This window comes from Lynx rufus, unplaced genomic scaffold (assembly GCF_022079265.1).
Source record: "Lynx rufus isolate CCGP_SWC_20201006 ecotype Redwood Valley unplaced genomic scaffold, mLynRuf1.p SCAF_1, whole genome shotgun sequence".
Classification (NCBI taxonomy): domain Eukaryota; kingdom Metazoa; phylum Chordata; class Mammalia; order Carnivora; family Felidae; genus Lynx; species Lynx rufus.
The window spans coordinates 67,182,279-67,200,102 of record NW_025814823.1 but is presented as its reverse complement, the minus strand read 5'-3'; the positions used below and the strand labels follow the sequence as shown (position 1 = coordinate 67,200,102).

General features: G+C 44.7%; 1 protein-coding gene across 3 annotated transcripts in view; it reads left to right on the top strand.

The window, feature by feature from the left end:
• ABCC4 (ATP binding cassette subfamily C member 4) overlaps positions 1 to 17,824 on the top strand; it is a 264,706-nt gene that overhangs the window by 208,515 nt on the left and 38,367 nt on the right. For all 3 annotated transcript variants that reach the window (XM_047081091.1, XM_047081080.1, XM_047081094.1), the window contains 5 exons: positions 2,226 to 2,345; positions 3,625 to 3,735; positions 4,695 to 4,795; positions 6,324 to 6,515; positions 15,137 to 15,292. In XM_047081091.1, the coding sequence (XP_046937047.1) occupies positions 2,226 to 2,345; positions 3,625 to 3,735; positions 4,695 to 4,795; positions 6,324 to 6,515; positions 15,137 to 15,292 (680 nt within the window). The remainder of the gene's footprint in view (positions 1 to 2,225; positions 2,346 to 3,624; positions 3,736 to 4,694; positions 4,796 to 6,323; positions 6,516 to 15,136; positions 15,293 to 17,824) is intronic.

Genomic DNA, 17,824 nt, shown 5'->3' with positions numbered 1-17,824 from the left:
TGCTGTACCCCTGGAACTCTTGGATGTGAGGTAAAGTTAGTGGTGGGGTCTCTGGGTTCACTGGTTTTCAAAGCTGGACGACCCCTGATTTCTAAAGTCAACCCCGCTCTGAAACCCTGCCAGAGAAAATCAACTGCAACCTTTTTTCTCCTGACGAGGGACGCGGGTGGGGGTGGCCATGCTGAAGCATTTCATTCAAGGACTCTCCCTGAGTCAGCAGCCACATCTCCTTCCTTCTTAGAAACGTTCTCTGTGATGAAACTGTTTATATCACACCGTTTGCTCAAGAAATAAGAACATGGTTCTAGTGAGTTCTTGGTGTTTCCTGGAGCTGGACTGTAAGTACTTTCTTGATAGGAACTCTGGAACTTTGCTGAGTCATCCCGGGAAGCACCCTGTTTCCACATTGACCACGTCTTGGGGGACAGACTGGGACATGTGCTGAGAAGTGCAAAAAAGGCCTATTCGGAGCTTGCAGCCTTTCTTCTTTGGGGCGTGAACTCAGTCCCCTTATGTTCATATTACTGCCTTAAAAGTACAAACCTAAAGGAAGCTAAAATGAATAAAGGCTAAAGATGACTCAGTATAAATGAAGGGAGAGAGTGGTGTGGGTGCTAGATCACAAACATACAACTGGACAGTTAAAACCACCACCAAATCACTTAAGGCTCTTTGCCGGAAGTAGATACAGGGGGAAATGTTAGGTCACGCCTCGGTTCAGAGAAGGCCTTTTTCCTTAAAGGAGCATCGCAGGCACGGGCCCCTAACAGTTAATGTCCTCAGTCAGTATCTCAGGAAAGAGGTCCGCAGTGGAGGAGGTGGACAGCAGGCCCACAGCCCAGGGCGTCCCATCTTTGCTGAGCCCCACTGTCTTTTGTGGGGAAGCCTTCCTCCTCCTTGCCTGAGGAGCTGTGGACACTAAGCTCCAAGAGGAGGTTCTGTGTCCGCACATTTGTGCCCAGCATCCCTGTCCCCCATACATATGGTGCCCATGTGACTGAACTGTCACACACAGGCATTCAGATGCCAGGCTAAGGATCAGTCTCTGAAATAAGTTTGAGTTTTTCTCTGAATTGTTTCTGTCCGTCATTTTATAAAACTTCTGTAGCGTCTCAGGAGATAAGTGATCTGCCCTTCCCCTGAACACCCAGGTGTTTTCCCAACAAGTCTTCTCTAGGAGATGTGCAGGTAATAAAGTGATAAGTCAAGTATTACCTGCTGATACAGCACAAATTGTTACTCATCCCAGACAGAGGCCACAGACTCACAGTCCTGCCCTTGACAACAGCTGGTCATGGCCTTATTTATGGTGGGGGATGCAAGCCGGACGTGACCATCCCTGCCCAACACCTCCCTGGTGGGCAGGAGCCAGCCTCTGGTGCTGACACACAGGGTGCTCTTAGAGGAGATGGCAGGGAAACAGAGGGCTGGTCATGTGACCTCAGGCCCCAAACCAGCATGAAGTTACTCAAAAGAGAATGGCCACTAAGTCCATGGTCAGGTTCTGAAAGAGTTATGTCACTGTCACGCAGTGACCTCCACAGGCCAGGTGTCCAGCAGGGGAGTTGCCTCCAGCCAAAGTCAAAGCTATTCAAAGACCCCGTGGCTGCACAGGCCCCGTGGGTGCAAGGGCACTGCAATACCTGCGTTCTCCGTCACCCAGAAAGAGATTCTTGACGCAGGAGCGGGACTGGCTGTTCACCGAACTTCTCACCAACCTGTTACCATTTCAGGGACATACTGACTAGATCCCAGTCCTTAATAGTCACAGGTGGAGCAAACCATGATTCCGTATGGTGAGAACTGTAGCAGAATTCAGTGTAAGAATGTTAGCGACTCAAAAATTCCTGAACAGAATTTCCTCTCAGAAGGCTATCAGGGAAGAGTTCTGGAGGAAGGCCACATTGGAGGAGGACCTTGGACAAATGAGTTAGCAAAGAAAGAATTTAGTTATTTAAATCTAGCGATGATTTGAATCTTGTCAAAGATAGGTTCGAAGAGAAACTTGTGTTTTCGGGTCGTTAGAGGGAAGCACAGTGTGACCAGGAGTTTGAGGGCTGACGTGTTTGTTCCCTCTCCAGGAAGGGCATCGTCCCTTCTCCCCCGGGCAGCCCGTCCAGAAGCTCTGGGTGTGCCATTGAGTGGGATGTGTGGCCACACAGCATGAGAGGCAGGTGCTCTCCTCAGTCCGGCCTCACCGACTTTCTGTCTGTCTGCCTCCCCAGCACGGAGCCCGGTGTTTTCCCACTTATCGTCGTCTCTCCAGGGACTTTGGACCATCCGGGCATATGAAGCTGAAGAGAGGTTCCAGGAACTGTTTGATGCACACCAGGATTTGCATTCAGGTCTGTGAGTTTCTGGAAATGGTTTCAAAGAACGGGATATGCCCCCTCTCGGCCTTGCTGGGCAGCACCTCTCTGTCTGTCTCACCACTGGCCCAGCCCCACATCCTTCCTCAGCATGTCTTTGTCCTCTCCCCTGGGCCATGACTCCTCTCAGAATCCCCTGTGTGTTCCCCCTTCCCCCTGTCACACCACTGCTTCCCCCATCCCCCCTACCCCCAGTGGCTTGCATTGTCCTTCCATCACTTTCTGTCCTTTTAGGGCAGGGGTCAATGGACTTTTTTTTGTTAAGGGTCCAGATAGGAAACGTTTTAGGCTTTGTGTACCATGTTATCTATTGTAGCAATTCAGCGTTGCTATTATAACAGGAACACACAGCCGAACATAGTATATCAGCAAATGACCATAGCTGTGTTCAAATAAAACTTTATTTACAAAAACAGGTGGTGGGCCATGTTTGGCCTACAGGCTGTAGTTTGCCAGCTCTTATTTTGAGAGCATTCAGGGTGACAGAAGTTGCTGAGGAAATGAGTTTCCTGATTGTCAGATTTGCTACCTACTTGATGTGGGAACTTTTAGCAAGATGATCCTTGAGATACTGGCTCCTAAGTAATAAACACTGTGTGCAAGACCCCATAGTAAGTATGGAAAGTACTGGAAACAAAGTGGAGGTTTTGCTGTCTGTTATCAGCTGGGAACAGTAAACCACATGAGAGGATAAGCTTCACGTTGAGCCTGGCACTCTAAGAAAGGTACTGATGAGCCCATTTTTCCGAAGTTTTTATTATCCTATTTCTACTTATAACCTCTGAGTTGAATTTTCCTTTTCTTTTTTTTAAAGCTTATTTTAATTTATAGAGTGAGCAAGTGTGAGTGGGGGTGGGGCAGAGAGAGAGGGAGAGAGAATCCCAAGCAGGCTCCACACTGTCAGTACAGACCATGCTGTGGGCTCAGTTCCACGAACCATGAGATCGTGACCTGAGCTGAGATCAAGAGTTGGATGCCTTAACTAACGACTGAGCCACCCAAGTGCCCCTCGGTTGAATTTTTCAATGCATGCCTCCCACAAAGCCACTGTACCAATTCCTGCCTGTACCGTACATTGCTTTGTGTCAGAAGTTGGCTTTCTGGAACCTTCTGGTTCCTTAGGTGTGCAGCTTTGATCTCCATGTTGTGTAAAATTCTCGTGTAGCTCAACCGGGCAAAGTGTTCTCCCGCATTCAAGGTAATTAACATGGTTTTTTGGCTTATTCATTTTGCTTATTATGCTTCGCAAACCCAGAGGCATGGTTCTTGTTTCTGACTACGTCCCGATGGTTCGCCGTGCGTCTGGATGCCATCTGCGCCATCTTTGTCATTGTCGTTGCCTTTGGGTCCCTGATTCTGGCAAAAAGTAAGTACAGATGTGAATAACTATTTGTGGTATGATTACAATTTATAGCTGCGTTTACAGTTATTAAATTAAACCTTACCACCTTGTCCAATACCATATACTGTCTTGTTCTAACGGATCGCATTAAAGCATTCGCGGTGTGTCGGGCTGGGTGTGATTCTGCTGTGTGATCTGTGTAGAGTGTTTATTTGGACCCTGATGAGTTTCTTTTATCTTTGCATAGGTTGAGGGCCATGTGAGTGTAGCAGCTAACTTTTTGTACTTTCCTGGGGAAGTGTCTGGAGAATATGGAGAGAACCAAGTTTTCCGTTAAGTGTTTTGTCCAGCTTAGGGCTTTAGGTTTTAACTTGAGAGCTGCTGGGATCTCTTGGGTATACAAGCCTGGTACAGTGGGTTGAGAAAGCCAATCAGCAGGAGAGAATGCTATGCTCCCCACCAGGTGGGCACCACATGAGCAGGTGTTGGTGTGCAGGGGGTGAATTCGCTACTCCTGACTATTCCATTGTGACGGCACTGAATCACAGTATTAATAATGGAGCAGTGAGAGTAGTATTTTAGATTTCAAGGCTGGCTCTCAGAACCCATTGCCTTGTTTTTAGTGGTTTCTAACTGTGGTCGCATTGGATGTAGAAAGTGAAATTACGTAATGATTCTTGAAACAGTAATGCCAAAAGTCTGAATAATGACATTGTTTGTCACCTATGCAATACTGTCAGGTGTTTGTCAGTCCTGTTGGAGTTCATAAACTCACTTAACAGTCTTTCTGAATTTATAGTGTTGTTTTTTTTTTTTATTGTCTTATGGTCTTAGTCATCAGATAGTAAAAGTATAACTATTACTATCATCATGTGTCAAGTATTTACGTGTTACAAAGGAGTCGTTTTGGTAGAGTGAGAGGAGGACCTGTACTCGGGATTAAGAATGGGACTGATTTGATACCCCTTCTCCTTCTTTTTTAGCTTTAGATGCCGGGCAGGTTGGCCTGGCGTTGTCCTACGCCCTGACACTCATGGGGATGTTCCAGTGGTGCGTCAGGCAAAGTGCCGAAGTGGAGAATATGGTAATGTTTATCTTTACGTTCTTAGCCTTTTCAAGTCTCCCTGCCATTAAAGGGCATGAAAGCACTTCTTATGTAAAATATTAAAACTGTTATTTTTACATCGGAGCTAACCAAGTTTTTCAGATCCTTCTTCCATCTGTTTAAAGTTAGTGTAAAATAAAATATACACATCTTTTCCTCAGTCTTCTGTGTGCTATGTCAGCGGGTTTTAGATTCACCACAAGCTGTCTTCAAATGTAATAAATGTTCTCTCTGTAGGAGGGAGGTTCTGAAGTCCTGGAGAGGATATAAGCTAATTTCTTAGAGGCCTATTTATTTTTGCTTCTTAATGGGTAATTCCTCATTCCTGATAAAAGAATTCAGTATTTTGAGGTGGTTCGTTTAATTAATAGGTATCTCCCCTTGCGTGCCTACCCTCCCTCTGCCTCATTTTAGCATTTATTCTTGTATGTTGTTGAGCACCTGAATTTGCTGATGTCCCTTCTTTCTGGTAGGGTAAGCTCCTTCTCAGAATATGCTAGGCAAAGGTGTCGAGATGGTTGTTCAGGAGGCCTTAGTAAGTAAATTCTTTCCTCTTTGGAATAGTTGCACCTTCTCCTGAAGGGAAATGAGAAGAGAAATGAAAGAGAAATCTTTCCAGCATGCTCTTCTAACAGAGTAGAAAGTGACTGATCATGAAAATGAGATTTAAAAAAAAAAGTTTATTTATTTATTTTGAGAGAGAGAGAGAGAGCATGAGTAGGGGAAGGGCAGAGAGAGAGGGAGAGAGAGAATCCCAAGCAGGCTCCGTGCTGGCAGCCTAGAGCCTGACACGGGGCTCGAACTCATGAACTATGAGACCGTGACCTGAGCCAAAATCAAGAGTCAGACGCTCAACTGACTGAACCACCCAGGCATCCCTAAAATGAGTTTGATGGGGGCGCCTGGGTGGCTCAGTTGGTTGAACGCCCGACTTTTGATTTCGGCTCAGGTGTCAATGATCCCAGGGTCAAGGGATCGAGACCCATGTTGGGCTCTGAACTCAGTGTGGAGCCTGCTTAATATTGTATCCCTCTCTCAGCTTGTTCGTTCTCCCTCTCCCTCCCTCCCTCCCTCCCTCTCTCTCTCTCTCTCTCAAAAAAAAAAAAAAGTTTTTTTTTTTTGATGACTTAGGCAGTTCAACTCCCCTAAAACAGATGGCTCTTCTGTAGCAAGATTGCACATGGTTGGCCACAAGTGTTCCTTTCTTTGACAAAATCCTTGGTTTTTTTGTTCAGGTGTGAAAAGTGGAAAAATAAAATCTCAGGATTTACTTCTCTAATTCTTGTAGTTTTAATGTAATGCTGAAGGAAGTAGCCATAAGTGAAAGTGTTACAAGACTATGAACAGGTGTGTAAATTGCATCAGTCCTCATCAGATGCCTTCTTTGGGGGTATTGGCACCTGAGATATACTTAACTAGCTAGTATCAAAGAGCATTTCATTTTACAGTCTCTTAACATGGATGAGAACCTCCCTTCCTAACCCATGTGATGTCCTGTGTCTTTCAGATGATTTCAGTAGAAAGGGTGATTGAATATACAGACCTTGAGAAAGAAGCCCCTTGGGAATATCAGAACCACCCTCCACCGACCTGGCCCCAAGAAGGCATGATTGTCTTTGATAATGTTAACTTCACATACAGTTTAGACGGGCCTCTGGTGTTGAAGCACGTGACAGCGCTCATTAAACCAAGGGAGAAGGTTTGTTGAAACCATCTTGCCTCTTGACAATTTCAGTTACAGATTTAACCCTTCATCCACCTGCAGGCTTTCTGGTCACGCGTCAGGGGGACTCCTTGTGTCTCTGTGGATATAAATTAGACCGGATGATGTTACTGGTAAATCTTGCCTGGAAACTGACCACGGAACGGGGATGCCAGCATTACTTTGCCTCGTGTTGTGAGCTGCCTCATGGTGCTTGTTGGGCTGAGCCAGGACACTCTCTGAAATCTGATTCTTCGTGCCTGAGACTTGGGAGCTCCTCGTCACTCACACTTCAGTTTCTGGTTCCCACCTATTCTTACTGCTTTGTATTTCTCACATCCTCCTCTTCCTTCCCGTGGTGGTCTCTGTTTACGGCCCTCCATCCCTGTCCCTTTCCAAACTTGCCCTCCTATAACCAACCCCCCCATCCTTCTACCCATAGAGTGCTTCTTTCCCACACACGGATCTGATCCCTACGGGGCCCCCGGTAGCTCCCAGCCTGGACAAGCTGCTGCTGGAGCCGTATCGAGGCCCAGGTCCACTGGAGCTGGGGCTGCAGGCCAGCTCTCAGCCACCAGAGAAGAGCCCAGAATCTGTGACCCAGTCAGGGCTCAAGAGCCAGAGCCCCTAGCGGGAGGCAGTAAAAGGCTCAGAGACTTGCTCGAAGTTGATGAAAGGCAACCCAAAGGGACAAGGGATGATACACGGAGAACAGACTTGCCAGCGTCTAAGTCTGCCAGCAGCGATAAGTCTGCCAGCAGCGAGACTTGGGTCCCTCGTCCCAGACCAGATTGGGCTCTTGAAGAAGCAGTGAAACCAGAATAGACAAGGCCATAGGAAGCTCTTTCCCCACCTACCTCTCCAGCCTCAACTCCTCACATGAGCAGTGCCCCCAAATGAGTACTGTGTAGGTTTTTCCATTGCACCCTGTCCCCAGCATGTGCACACTGCCCCTCTGTCTCAAGAGACCCTTCCCTTCTGTCACTTGGCTGGTGAAAGTCTCATTTTCAGTCACTTCTAATGCATCTGCCTCTGTGAGACCCTCAGTTCTTCCACAACATCTTACATATGGTTTTTAAAATGTTTATTATTTTGAGAGCGCATGCGGACAGGGGAGGGGCAGAGAGAGAGGGAGACAGAGAATCCCAAGCAGGCTCTGCGCCGTCAGCACAAAGCCTGACGTGGGGCTTGAACTCAGAAACCGTGAGATCATGACCTGAGCTGAAATAAAGAGTCGATGCTCAACCGGCTGAGCCACCTAGGCGCCCCTGAAGATCACGGGCATAGCACACCTGACTTTCTAGCAGCATTATGGATGCCTGGAGTGGAAGCACTGCACGTTCTTCATCAGTGGACGGGTGGATAAGCAAATGTGGTCCGTCCACACAGTGGGGTATTCCAGCCTTAACAAGGAAGCAAATTCTGACACGGCAAGAACGTCAAGGACATTATGCTAAATGAAATCAGCTCGAGGGCAAAATAGGACAGAGCCTGTGATGCGAGATTCCTAGCCTGCTCCGATCCACAGACACAAACAGTAGAGAGATGAGTGCCAGGGGCTTCGGGGGCAGTCAGCGGGCAGTTAGTGTCTCATGGTGACAGAGTTTGAGTTTTGCAAGGCAAGAAGGATTCTGGAGATTGCACAACCGTGTGAGTGTATGTAACACCCCTGAAGTGTACACCTAAGAAATGGGCTGGTAAATTTTGTGTTCTGTGCATTTTAGCACAAAAACATAAAATTAAAGCATAAAAGGTAGCACTTGCAGCCTGCTGTGCCACTTGGGGTCTGTATCTCACAGTACCCTGAGGCTGCTTCAGGCCAGGGAGCATCCTATTTTCATCTTTGTTCCCCCAGAAAACGGCATCCTGCAGGGCACACAGTGGGTGCTGAGGGTCTGCTGGCTGGGACGGGAGGGAGTAACGTGCAGGTGTGAAGCAACCAGTATCAAAAACATACTTCCCAGCCAGCTCCTGCAAGCGACCCCGCACCTAGATGTGTTAGATATCTGAAGACCTATTCTTTCAAGCTCCTTCTACCACAGACCCGTTGAGTGGACTGTAGCCATAATGTGATGATTATACCCTTGCGACACGGAAGAAGAAATGTTGAACTTAATGCCCAAATGATACCCAGGGAGCAGCTGTAGTAAATCACATGGCAAAAGCTGGCTCCTGATTATTTCCGGCCTTAATGCAGGTGAGGAGAGGGCTGCTGTGCCGGGAAACGTTAACTGTAGCTCTTGATGAAGTTCTGTCCCTGTGAGCACCGTCAGGGATGTTTGCTGGCTCACAGCGTGTCCATCAGGTGGCATGTTCTAAACGTAATTCTGTTAATCTGCATGCATCTTAAATTTCTCTTGAAGCCATAAATTATGAATCACCCAAGAAACTGTAGTACAACTTAGAAACATAACAGATTTGTATTTTTCGGTCTTTACCCCCAAATCATGGGATTCTCTGAGATTCTCGGTGTTGGGGGTAGGGATCGAATTTGGAGATAGTTGCAATAATGCCAATAACTTTTGTGTCTTGGTCCACTGGTGGTGTCGCCTTCAGCTCCGTTTATGTCATTGGTGATCATATCCAGGCTGCAGAGTCACGAAGTGACTTCACTGCCTGTGTAGGTCCCAGGTCTCGTTTCCTCCCCACCCACCCCAGCATTTAGGGACACCACCGCCCCCGTCCTTTGGTTGCGTTTGATCGGGAGAGGCTGTTGTGGGGTCGACGATGTGGGAATGTGCCAACACAGCAGAAGCAGTGCTTTATTCTTCCAGCTTTTTCCTCTACTGTCCAGATTCCCCGGAGTTCTAATAAACAGGAAAATGTAATAGGTAGTAAACAGGTTTCTAATTAATGGAAGAAATAACAAGTAAAAATAAAGAGCCCAAATGAGGTAAATAGCACCCGAGGCTTCCTGGTTAGATTCTAAACACTGGCTGCATTTTTCATTTAGATGATTTTGTGGTTGATTTGATCATTTTAAAGAGTACTGGGCCATTTTAAAGCATTTTCCAGCTCTAGAAGTAGATTGATTTTGGTTTGTTATTTTTTTTTTCTTGCTCAGACCTATTACTTGGATAATACATTTTTACAGATGTGTACTAGACCTTGCTATAACGTGCAAAAATATTAGTTTCCTACATTTTCTTCTTTTTTACATAGTATTTTTTCAAGAACCCCTCCCCTCACTCCAGCTTGCCTCCCTTCCCCTGCTGACTTCTTAATTCCTTGCTATCCAGGCTGTGGTACCTGTGTCACCGGGGAGCTTCTTGGAAATGCTGACTCTCAGGCCCACCCAGACCTCTTGTCTCTGAATTGCCTTGGAACAAGGCACCACCCTGGTAAAGTCCTCTCTCCCACAGGCAGTTGTGGATGACTCTAACTCATGATTTCTAGGAAATATCCTTTGACAGTTTGAAATTGGGCTCATGAATTATCCCACCCCCTGTGACTGAGCATGACACTCTAGAAAGTTCTATGCTACCAGCCTGCTGATTTATTTACTTTTCTATTCTGCAGGTCATGAATTTACATTAGAATTTAATTCTCTATGACTCCAGGTTTAAGCATGCGTTTGCCTTTTCAGTGTAGTCTGGCTGCCTCATAGACAACATTCCTTTTTCTCTGTGGCTTCCCCATATCCTCCTACAGGGATTTGGGTCTAGAGTCAGAGACAGCCCAGTGTAGCAATATATCTAAGGCCCTTTCACCACCCAGTGGGATGAAAAATTAGCCTCTCTGCCCCAAGCAGGACACTAGGTCTGTCTGGCCTGTTGGCCAGGTGCTCTGTGTTCTTCTCCTAGCTTCAGCCGTAGGTGCCTGTTCTTCCTGTTGACAACTAGCCCACCTGACCACAGGTACCACCTCTTTGCTCAGAGCTGTGGGCTCTTTTGTCCACTCACCACAGTATATCCCCCTGTATCCACTTCATGCTCTAAATATCAGGTGATGGGATCTGTGGGGTAGGCCAGTTCCTTGCTGGCAGCCACACCTGTCCCCACTTTCTTCTGGCCAGGCAGAGGGACATAACGAGGTGCCAGGCCATCCACGTGATGAAGAGGCCATCAGCAGAATGGACAAGGAACAGGCAGAACTGGGTTTGAGTCTGTCCTGCCCCGTTTGGACTCTGTTGCTTCAGGCAGGCTAATTAACCTTACTAAGCCTCTGTCTTCTCTTTTGCAAAATGAAAGTCATAGGTCCTCTAGGGTTGTGCACCTCCAACGAGATGAGACGCCCAGCACCAAAACCAGCACAAAACAAATGCTCGGATGACGATCGTGTAGAATGGCCATAACCAGTTTTGATGTGTAAGTTGTTGTCTGCAACAACTGAAAATGAGGGCATGGCCATTTGAGTTAGTATTTATGGTTATAGGATCTGTTTGCCACGTCTGTCTTCTCTGTCCGGCTTATCCTGTACCTCAACACTATGGCGATAGATTTTCCGTAAGTTTCTCCATCCTGACTTAAACGCCTCAATTCTGTACAAAATGCCCATTTGGCGTGGGACACCGCATGCAATACAAAGAATACAAAGCTGAATCCGTTTCAGATCCCAGTAGAAAAAAGTCCAGTAGAAGAAAGAAGGTTGTATAAAAATGGCTACTAAATAAGCTAGAAGGCGGTCAGAGTTTTTATCGAAGTTTAGAAAAAGATGACCTACCTCTTCTGGGTGGGAGGAGCCCACATGAAGGAGCAGGAGGAGCATTTCCGAGGTATTAGGCACTTGAGGTAGACTTGGTGACATGTGGGTAGGATCTCATCAGGTGGAAAGCATGGGAAGGGCGTCCGGGCTGGTGGGACCAGCGTAAGCAGAGGCGTGATGCCTTGATCCAGCGAGTGAAGAGCATTTGAGGGAATGAATTACCAGGTGTGTAGCACACTCTCACGTTTCATCTTCACGACCTTCCGGGTCACCCCAAGGGAGCCAACTCGTGGAGGTTAAGGACGGAGAGTCAGTTGGGACACTCCCGTAGAAGGGACTTCCTGGGACCGCATGACAGGCAGGGAGCTGCCCTGTAGAAGCTCATTCTGAGAGGAGGGCACCCATGATCCACGGTGGGAAGAGGCAGGGGAGAGGGAGCCAGTAGCCACCCTGTTCCCCTAGCAGGTCGTAATGGCGAAAGTGAGTCTGCTGTTTGGAATCAGACTGATGTGGATTAAAACAAAGCTGTCACGCCCAGGTGCGTGAATGCACAGAGAAAACAGGTGGGGGCCAAAACTGGTGTCCTGTTTCTGGAGGGTAGTTTGGCAGTACTTGACAGCCTCCTTTGAAAGTGCTTATACCTGTTTCTCAGCAATTCCACATCTGAGAGTTTATCTCAAGGAAGTAATTAGGGCTGTTTTCAGAGATTTGGCTTCAAGGATATTTAACACAGAGTTACTACTTACAATCGCAAAATATTGGATACAGCCTGAATGTCCCCAAATGGAGGGTTTGTTAAATAAATGATCGCATATACGGTAATATTATATGGCCATTAAAATATTTTCTTGAAATACTAAGTGAAAACAGATTACTACAATATGTTCACATTAATCTCATTTTGTGTAAATATACAAGCTTGTATCTTAACATATGCATACACTTAATTCCACAAAGAAAATACATCCTCTAAAGAATGGTTTTAAATCAAAGTGTTAGGGTTATGACTAGTATTTATTAAGTTTCTGCATTCATTTGCACTGATTATGGTCAAGAAAAGAGTTTTGTTTTCTAAAAGGTAATGCAGAGGTCCCTGGGTGGCTCAGTCAGTTGAATGTCCGACCCTCGATTTTGGCTCAGGTCATGATCCCAAGGTCCTGGGATCGAGCCCCACATCTGGCGCCTGGAGCCTCCTTAAGATTCTCCCTCTCTCTCTCCTTCTGCCCCTCTCCCCTGCTCGCGTGCACGCTCTCTCTCAAAAAAACTAAATCAAGGTAACACAGCCTTGCACTCAGGTCAGGGACTGAATCATAAAACATTGTGGAGGTAGCATCTTTAGGGCTTGATACCATGCGGGACTAGGAGAAAGCTGGAAAAAGAAGGTGAATGTGTTGAGCCCATGAGCCCAGGAAAGAAGTCATGAGATTAAAATGGAGAAGTTGGAAAAAGCAGCTATTTTGAGTGGGAAATTGTGTGTTAATCATGTTGCATTTGATCTAGAAGAGATCTCCGTTGAGAACACGGAGAAATACACAGAAGCCATGTTATGTCTAGACTAGTATACTAGGACCTACCCATGTGTAGAAAATGACTCCTCTGTGGGCGCCTGGGTGGCGCAGTCGGTTAAGCGTCCGACTTCAGCCAGGTCACGATCTCGCGGTCCGTGAGTTCGAGCCCCGCGTCAGGCTCTGGGCTGATGGCTCAGAGCCTGGAGCCTGTTTCCGATTCTGTGTCTCCCTCTCTCTCTGCCCCTCCCCCCGTTCATGCTCTGTCTCTCTCTGTCCCAAAAATAAATAAACGTTGGGAAAAAAAATTAAAAAAAAAAAAATGACTCCTCTGTGAAATGTAGATTAGGACCTACTGTAAGGTACAAAATGGCTATAAAGATTATAAAATTTGGTGAAGCCACTTTCCTTGTGTTTATCTCTTATTTGATCTAGAAAGAGAACTTGATCTAGATTTGATCTAGAAATGTCTAATGTGCTGGTGTGGTTGTCAGGAACCAGCCTCACCCTAGTTGGGAAAACATATGGGGATAGTTGCAAATCAGCTAAAATAAGAGTATCTTCAAGTATTTCTTTGGTTTTGAGAATGTAAACTAACTGATATTGGTGATATTCTCCGTGGGAAATTTCCTTTTATGTAATACACCTCTTATGTAATACAACCTCTTGGTGAACTGTTAAAGACACAGGCTATGGTTTTGATGACTGGAGAGTAGAGGGAAATAGCCAGAACCAGGTTTTCTTTGAATTTCCTGTTTGTTTTTACGAGTTTGGAGACCACAGACCTGTGGTTGTGGACAGGCCTCTGCCCCCCTCTCATATCCCAGCCCTTTACCAAAAGTCTACAAATGTTCCAGTTTGCACAGATGGATCAGTTTTAGTTGTGATGATAGCACGGGAACATCCACACGTTCTCAGAGACACAATTCTTGCCTGTATCTTGATACCTGTTGATTTACATTTGAGAACACGGAGAAATACACAGAAGCACACAGAAGCCATGTATGTCTAGACTAGTATACTAGGACCTACCCATGTTCAGAAAATGACCCATCTGTGAAATATAAACTAGGACCTACTGTAAGGCATAAAGTGGCTATGAAGATTATAAAATTTGGTGAAGCCACTTTTCCTAACGTTTATCTCTATAAAAGTAGACTCACTCTTGAAATGCCATCAATGATCATTGTGTAAGTTAAGCTTTAAAACTTGGGAAGTACTCAAATGAGATAATATGTAAAGTTCCCAGCATAGAATCAGTGCTCAGAAAGTTATTCTCTGTTGAAAGTTGTGAGTTTTAAAAATTTACAAATGTTTGAAAGCCTGTCCTGTGCCCTTCATTGATTCCAGATACCTAGATGAGATGATATCATCTCTTGGGAAGCTCCCACCAGGGAATTTGTCGTTGGGCAAGCTCTTTGGTTTAAAAAAAAAAAAAAAAAAAAAAGCAAAAAACAAAACAAAACAAAAAACACAACAGTTTCTGCATATAGGTTTAAATGCACACAGCTGAAAACCAATTTTGTGCAATACAGTTTCGTTCCTGACTGGCATTTTACCTGCTTTATATTGATTCTTTGATCTTATTGTCAGTGTATTTAATTTCCTTGTGCTTTGGTTCTAATAACCAGACTGATACTGGACACGTATTTTTCCCAAGGGGGTAATTGTGAGTATTAATTACTTTGTAAAATGCCTTTTGAACTGCTCAGATGAAAGGCCCCATATAAATAGCAAATGTTATTTGTGTTGTTGTTGTCGATGATGATCTTATTATGGGTATTTCAGCTACTGGCTACTGTTTTTTAAGACACCGAGACTTGCATTTTAAAACGTTAAGATGTTTCCTTTTGAGACAGAATGTAATCAGGTGTTTAATAGCCAGAAATGATTTCGTTGTTCTACCAAAGAATAATTATATCACCTCTTATGTAATAGAATTCTGGGAAAATGATTACCTGTTTATGTATTGCTTCTGACTTGTTGACAAACTAAAATTATCCAAGAAATTCTCAAGGTTCAAAATAACCAGACACTAGGAATAAAGCTAATTTTGAAACTTACTTATCAACCACTTAGTAGATTGCTGGGTTTTCACTGCTGGCAGGCTGATTGTGCTATTTTTAACTTTTCTTTAGACCAATGGATCTCAACCAGGGGCAGTTCCCCCACCCACCGAAGGGACACAAGGGACATTTGTTAATGTCTGACATTTTCGGTTGCCACAATCGGGAGGTGCTTTTGATATCTAGTAGGTAGAGCGCAGGGATAGCGACAAACATTTTACAATGTACAGGACAGCTCTCTACAACAAAGAATAATCCAGCCCAAAATGTCAACAGTGCCAAAGTTGAGAAACTCTTGGACTACATTCAATATAGAACTTCCTTAATCTATCTTCAACAACCAGAGTTTCTCCTGATACATTGTGTTTTGTGACTTCTTAATCCTTCCTGGATCTCTTTACAGGTTGGCATTGTGGGAAGAACAGGAGCTGGAAAAAGTTCCCTCATCTCGGCCCTTTTTAGATTGTCAGAACCAGAAGGTAAAATTTGGATTGATAAGATCTTGACAACTGAAATTGGGCTCCACGACTTAAGGAAGAAAATGTCCATCATACCTCAGGTATACAAGTCAGAGCATCCTCACATGTCCTTTTTATAAGAGAACCTAAGTTTAATTGCTTTTACTTTTATTCCTGTTTTTTTTTTTTAAGTTGAAGGATTGATCCTTTTGCCCCAATAGAACATATTTTTAACAGCAAGTATTTTCATCGGATACCAGGTTTTGTTTTTGGGCGCGTGCACGTGCATGTGTGTGTGATTTAATAACTTACCCGGTGAAATGTCTGGACTCTAACTTCCCCAAGTACCCCAGAGTTATCCACTGATAACCACATGATTCTGAAAAGAAAGTGATGAATGATAGGTTTAGCTCCTGAGAGGCTTCTGTAGGGAAATGTGGATTTTAAATGTTTTAGTGGTAGACTTTTGCTGTAGGAGATGTAACTTCTCAAAGGTAATTCTCTCCATGGAGGGCTTTCTGTGAAACTGGTGGGTTTTGAGAATTACTGTGTGTATGGATGCTTTGGGGAGACTTAGAATCTAGCCATTAGTAAATGATTGTAACCAGGAAGCAGTAGAGAATAGTGAGAAAAATACAGGACAAGGAATCCCATGTCTCTGGACCTCAGGTTTCTCTCCCACAAAAGGCATCTCCTGGAGCCGTTGTGAGGACTGGGTCAGCGGCTGTGGAGTGCTGCTCGCAGACCCAGGACCTGGCTGCTGTGATGATGGAGGGTGCAGTTGGCCATCTCTTTCTGGGCTTTGATTCTGTTCCCTTATTCTGCTTCTTAATAGAAGTATGACTTTCAGGAAATGTTTTAGTGATTGGATAATGCACAGTAGAAGCACCTTTCATTCCTTGTGGTCCATCATTTCAGTTTCAGTAAAAATTCAGAAGGTATTGGGAGCCTGGGTGGCTCAGTCAGTTGAGCATCTGACTTTGGCTCAGGTCACTATCTTGCCGTCAGCGTGTTTGAGCCCTGCATCAGGCTCTGTGCTGACAGCTTGGAGCCTGCTTCAGATTCCGTGTCTCCCTCTCTCTGTCTCTCTTTGCCCCTCCCCTACTCATGCATGTGCACGCACGCTCTCTTTCTCTCAAACATTAAAAAATTTTTTTTTTTAAAAATCAGGATACTCCTTTCAGAACCACAATGAGATGCCATCTCATCCCCAATAGTCACTACTATCAATAAAACGGAAAACACTGGGGCACCTGGCTGGCTCAGTAGAGCATGTGACTCTTAATCTTGGGGTCATATGTTCAAGCTCCACCTTGGGTATAGAGATTACTTAAAAAAAAAAAAAAAGAAAAAAGAAAGGGAGGGAGGGAGAGAGGGAGGGAAGGGAAAGAAAACACCAAGTGCTTGGAAGTTAGTGGGAGAGTTTGAACCCTTGTTCATTGCTTGTGTGGGTATAAAATGAGGCCACTGTGGGAAACAACAGAGTTTCCTTAAAAATACAAAAATAGGATCACATAGGAATGATCATATAGAATGATCTTATCCTATTACCAACTCCACCTCTGATTTTGTAGCCAAAATCATCGAAAACAAATTTTAAGAGGTACTTGTACACCCATATTCATAGTAGTGGTATTCACAAGAGCGAAAATGTGTAAGTGGTCCAGATGTCCTTAGGTAGGTGAGTGGAGAAAGTGTGGTGTGTTCACACAGTGGACTATTATCCGGCCTGCAAAAGGAAGGAAATTCTGACATGAGCTAAGGCATAGATGAACTTTGACGTTGTGCCAAGTGAAAGAAACCAGTCACAAAAGGACAAATACCCTAGGATTCCACTCCCATGAAGTACTTAAGCAGTCAGTTTCCTGGAGACAGGAAGTAGAATGGTGGTCGCCAGGGGCTAGAGGGAGGGATGGAGAGTTAGTGTTTAATGGGTACAGAGTTTGGAATTATAAAGAAGAATTGTGGACCTAGATGGTGGTGATGGCTACACAGTGATGTGAATGCATTTTAATACCACCGAATTGGTCACTTAAAAATGATTAAAGTGGTAAATTTTGTGTTATGTGTACTTTAGCACAATTAAAAAATTTGTAATAACTCTCCTATCCCTGATGCTTCTATGCTTTTTCTTTTTTTTTAATTGAAGAATAATTGACATACAGTATTAGATTCAGGTGTATAACACTGTGACTCGGTACTTACATCCATTATGAAATGGTCCTCACGGTACATCTGGTGACCTTTTTTCCACCTGTCACCTTGTCATCATCTTCATCTATTTTATCCATTCGGAAAAAAGAAATTTGTTTTTTAAAATATCCCTTTCAGGAAAAATGGAAAGAAATTTGCAGCACTTTCAACCCCTATGTTTAAAGATTTCCTCTGGCTGTTAGATTCATGACTTCGTGACTACAGTAGAAAGTAAATGAGTTGAAATTCCCAAGTTTTGTATTTCAGTTGTACCTATCTCTGAAATGGGCCAAACGAGATTAGTGAGCAGAAACAATGGGCGTGCCTGTAAAGTACTTTCATGTCCTTGGATGAAAGGACCTAGGAACACGTCCCGTGTTATTTTTAATGCTTCTTAATAAGAAATGGTTGTATGCTTGTGTACATAAAAGAACTGTATA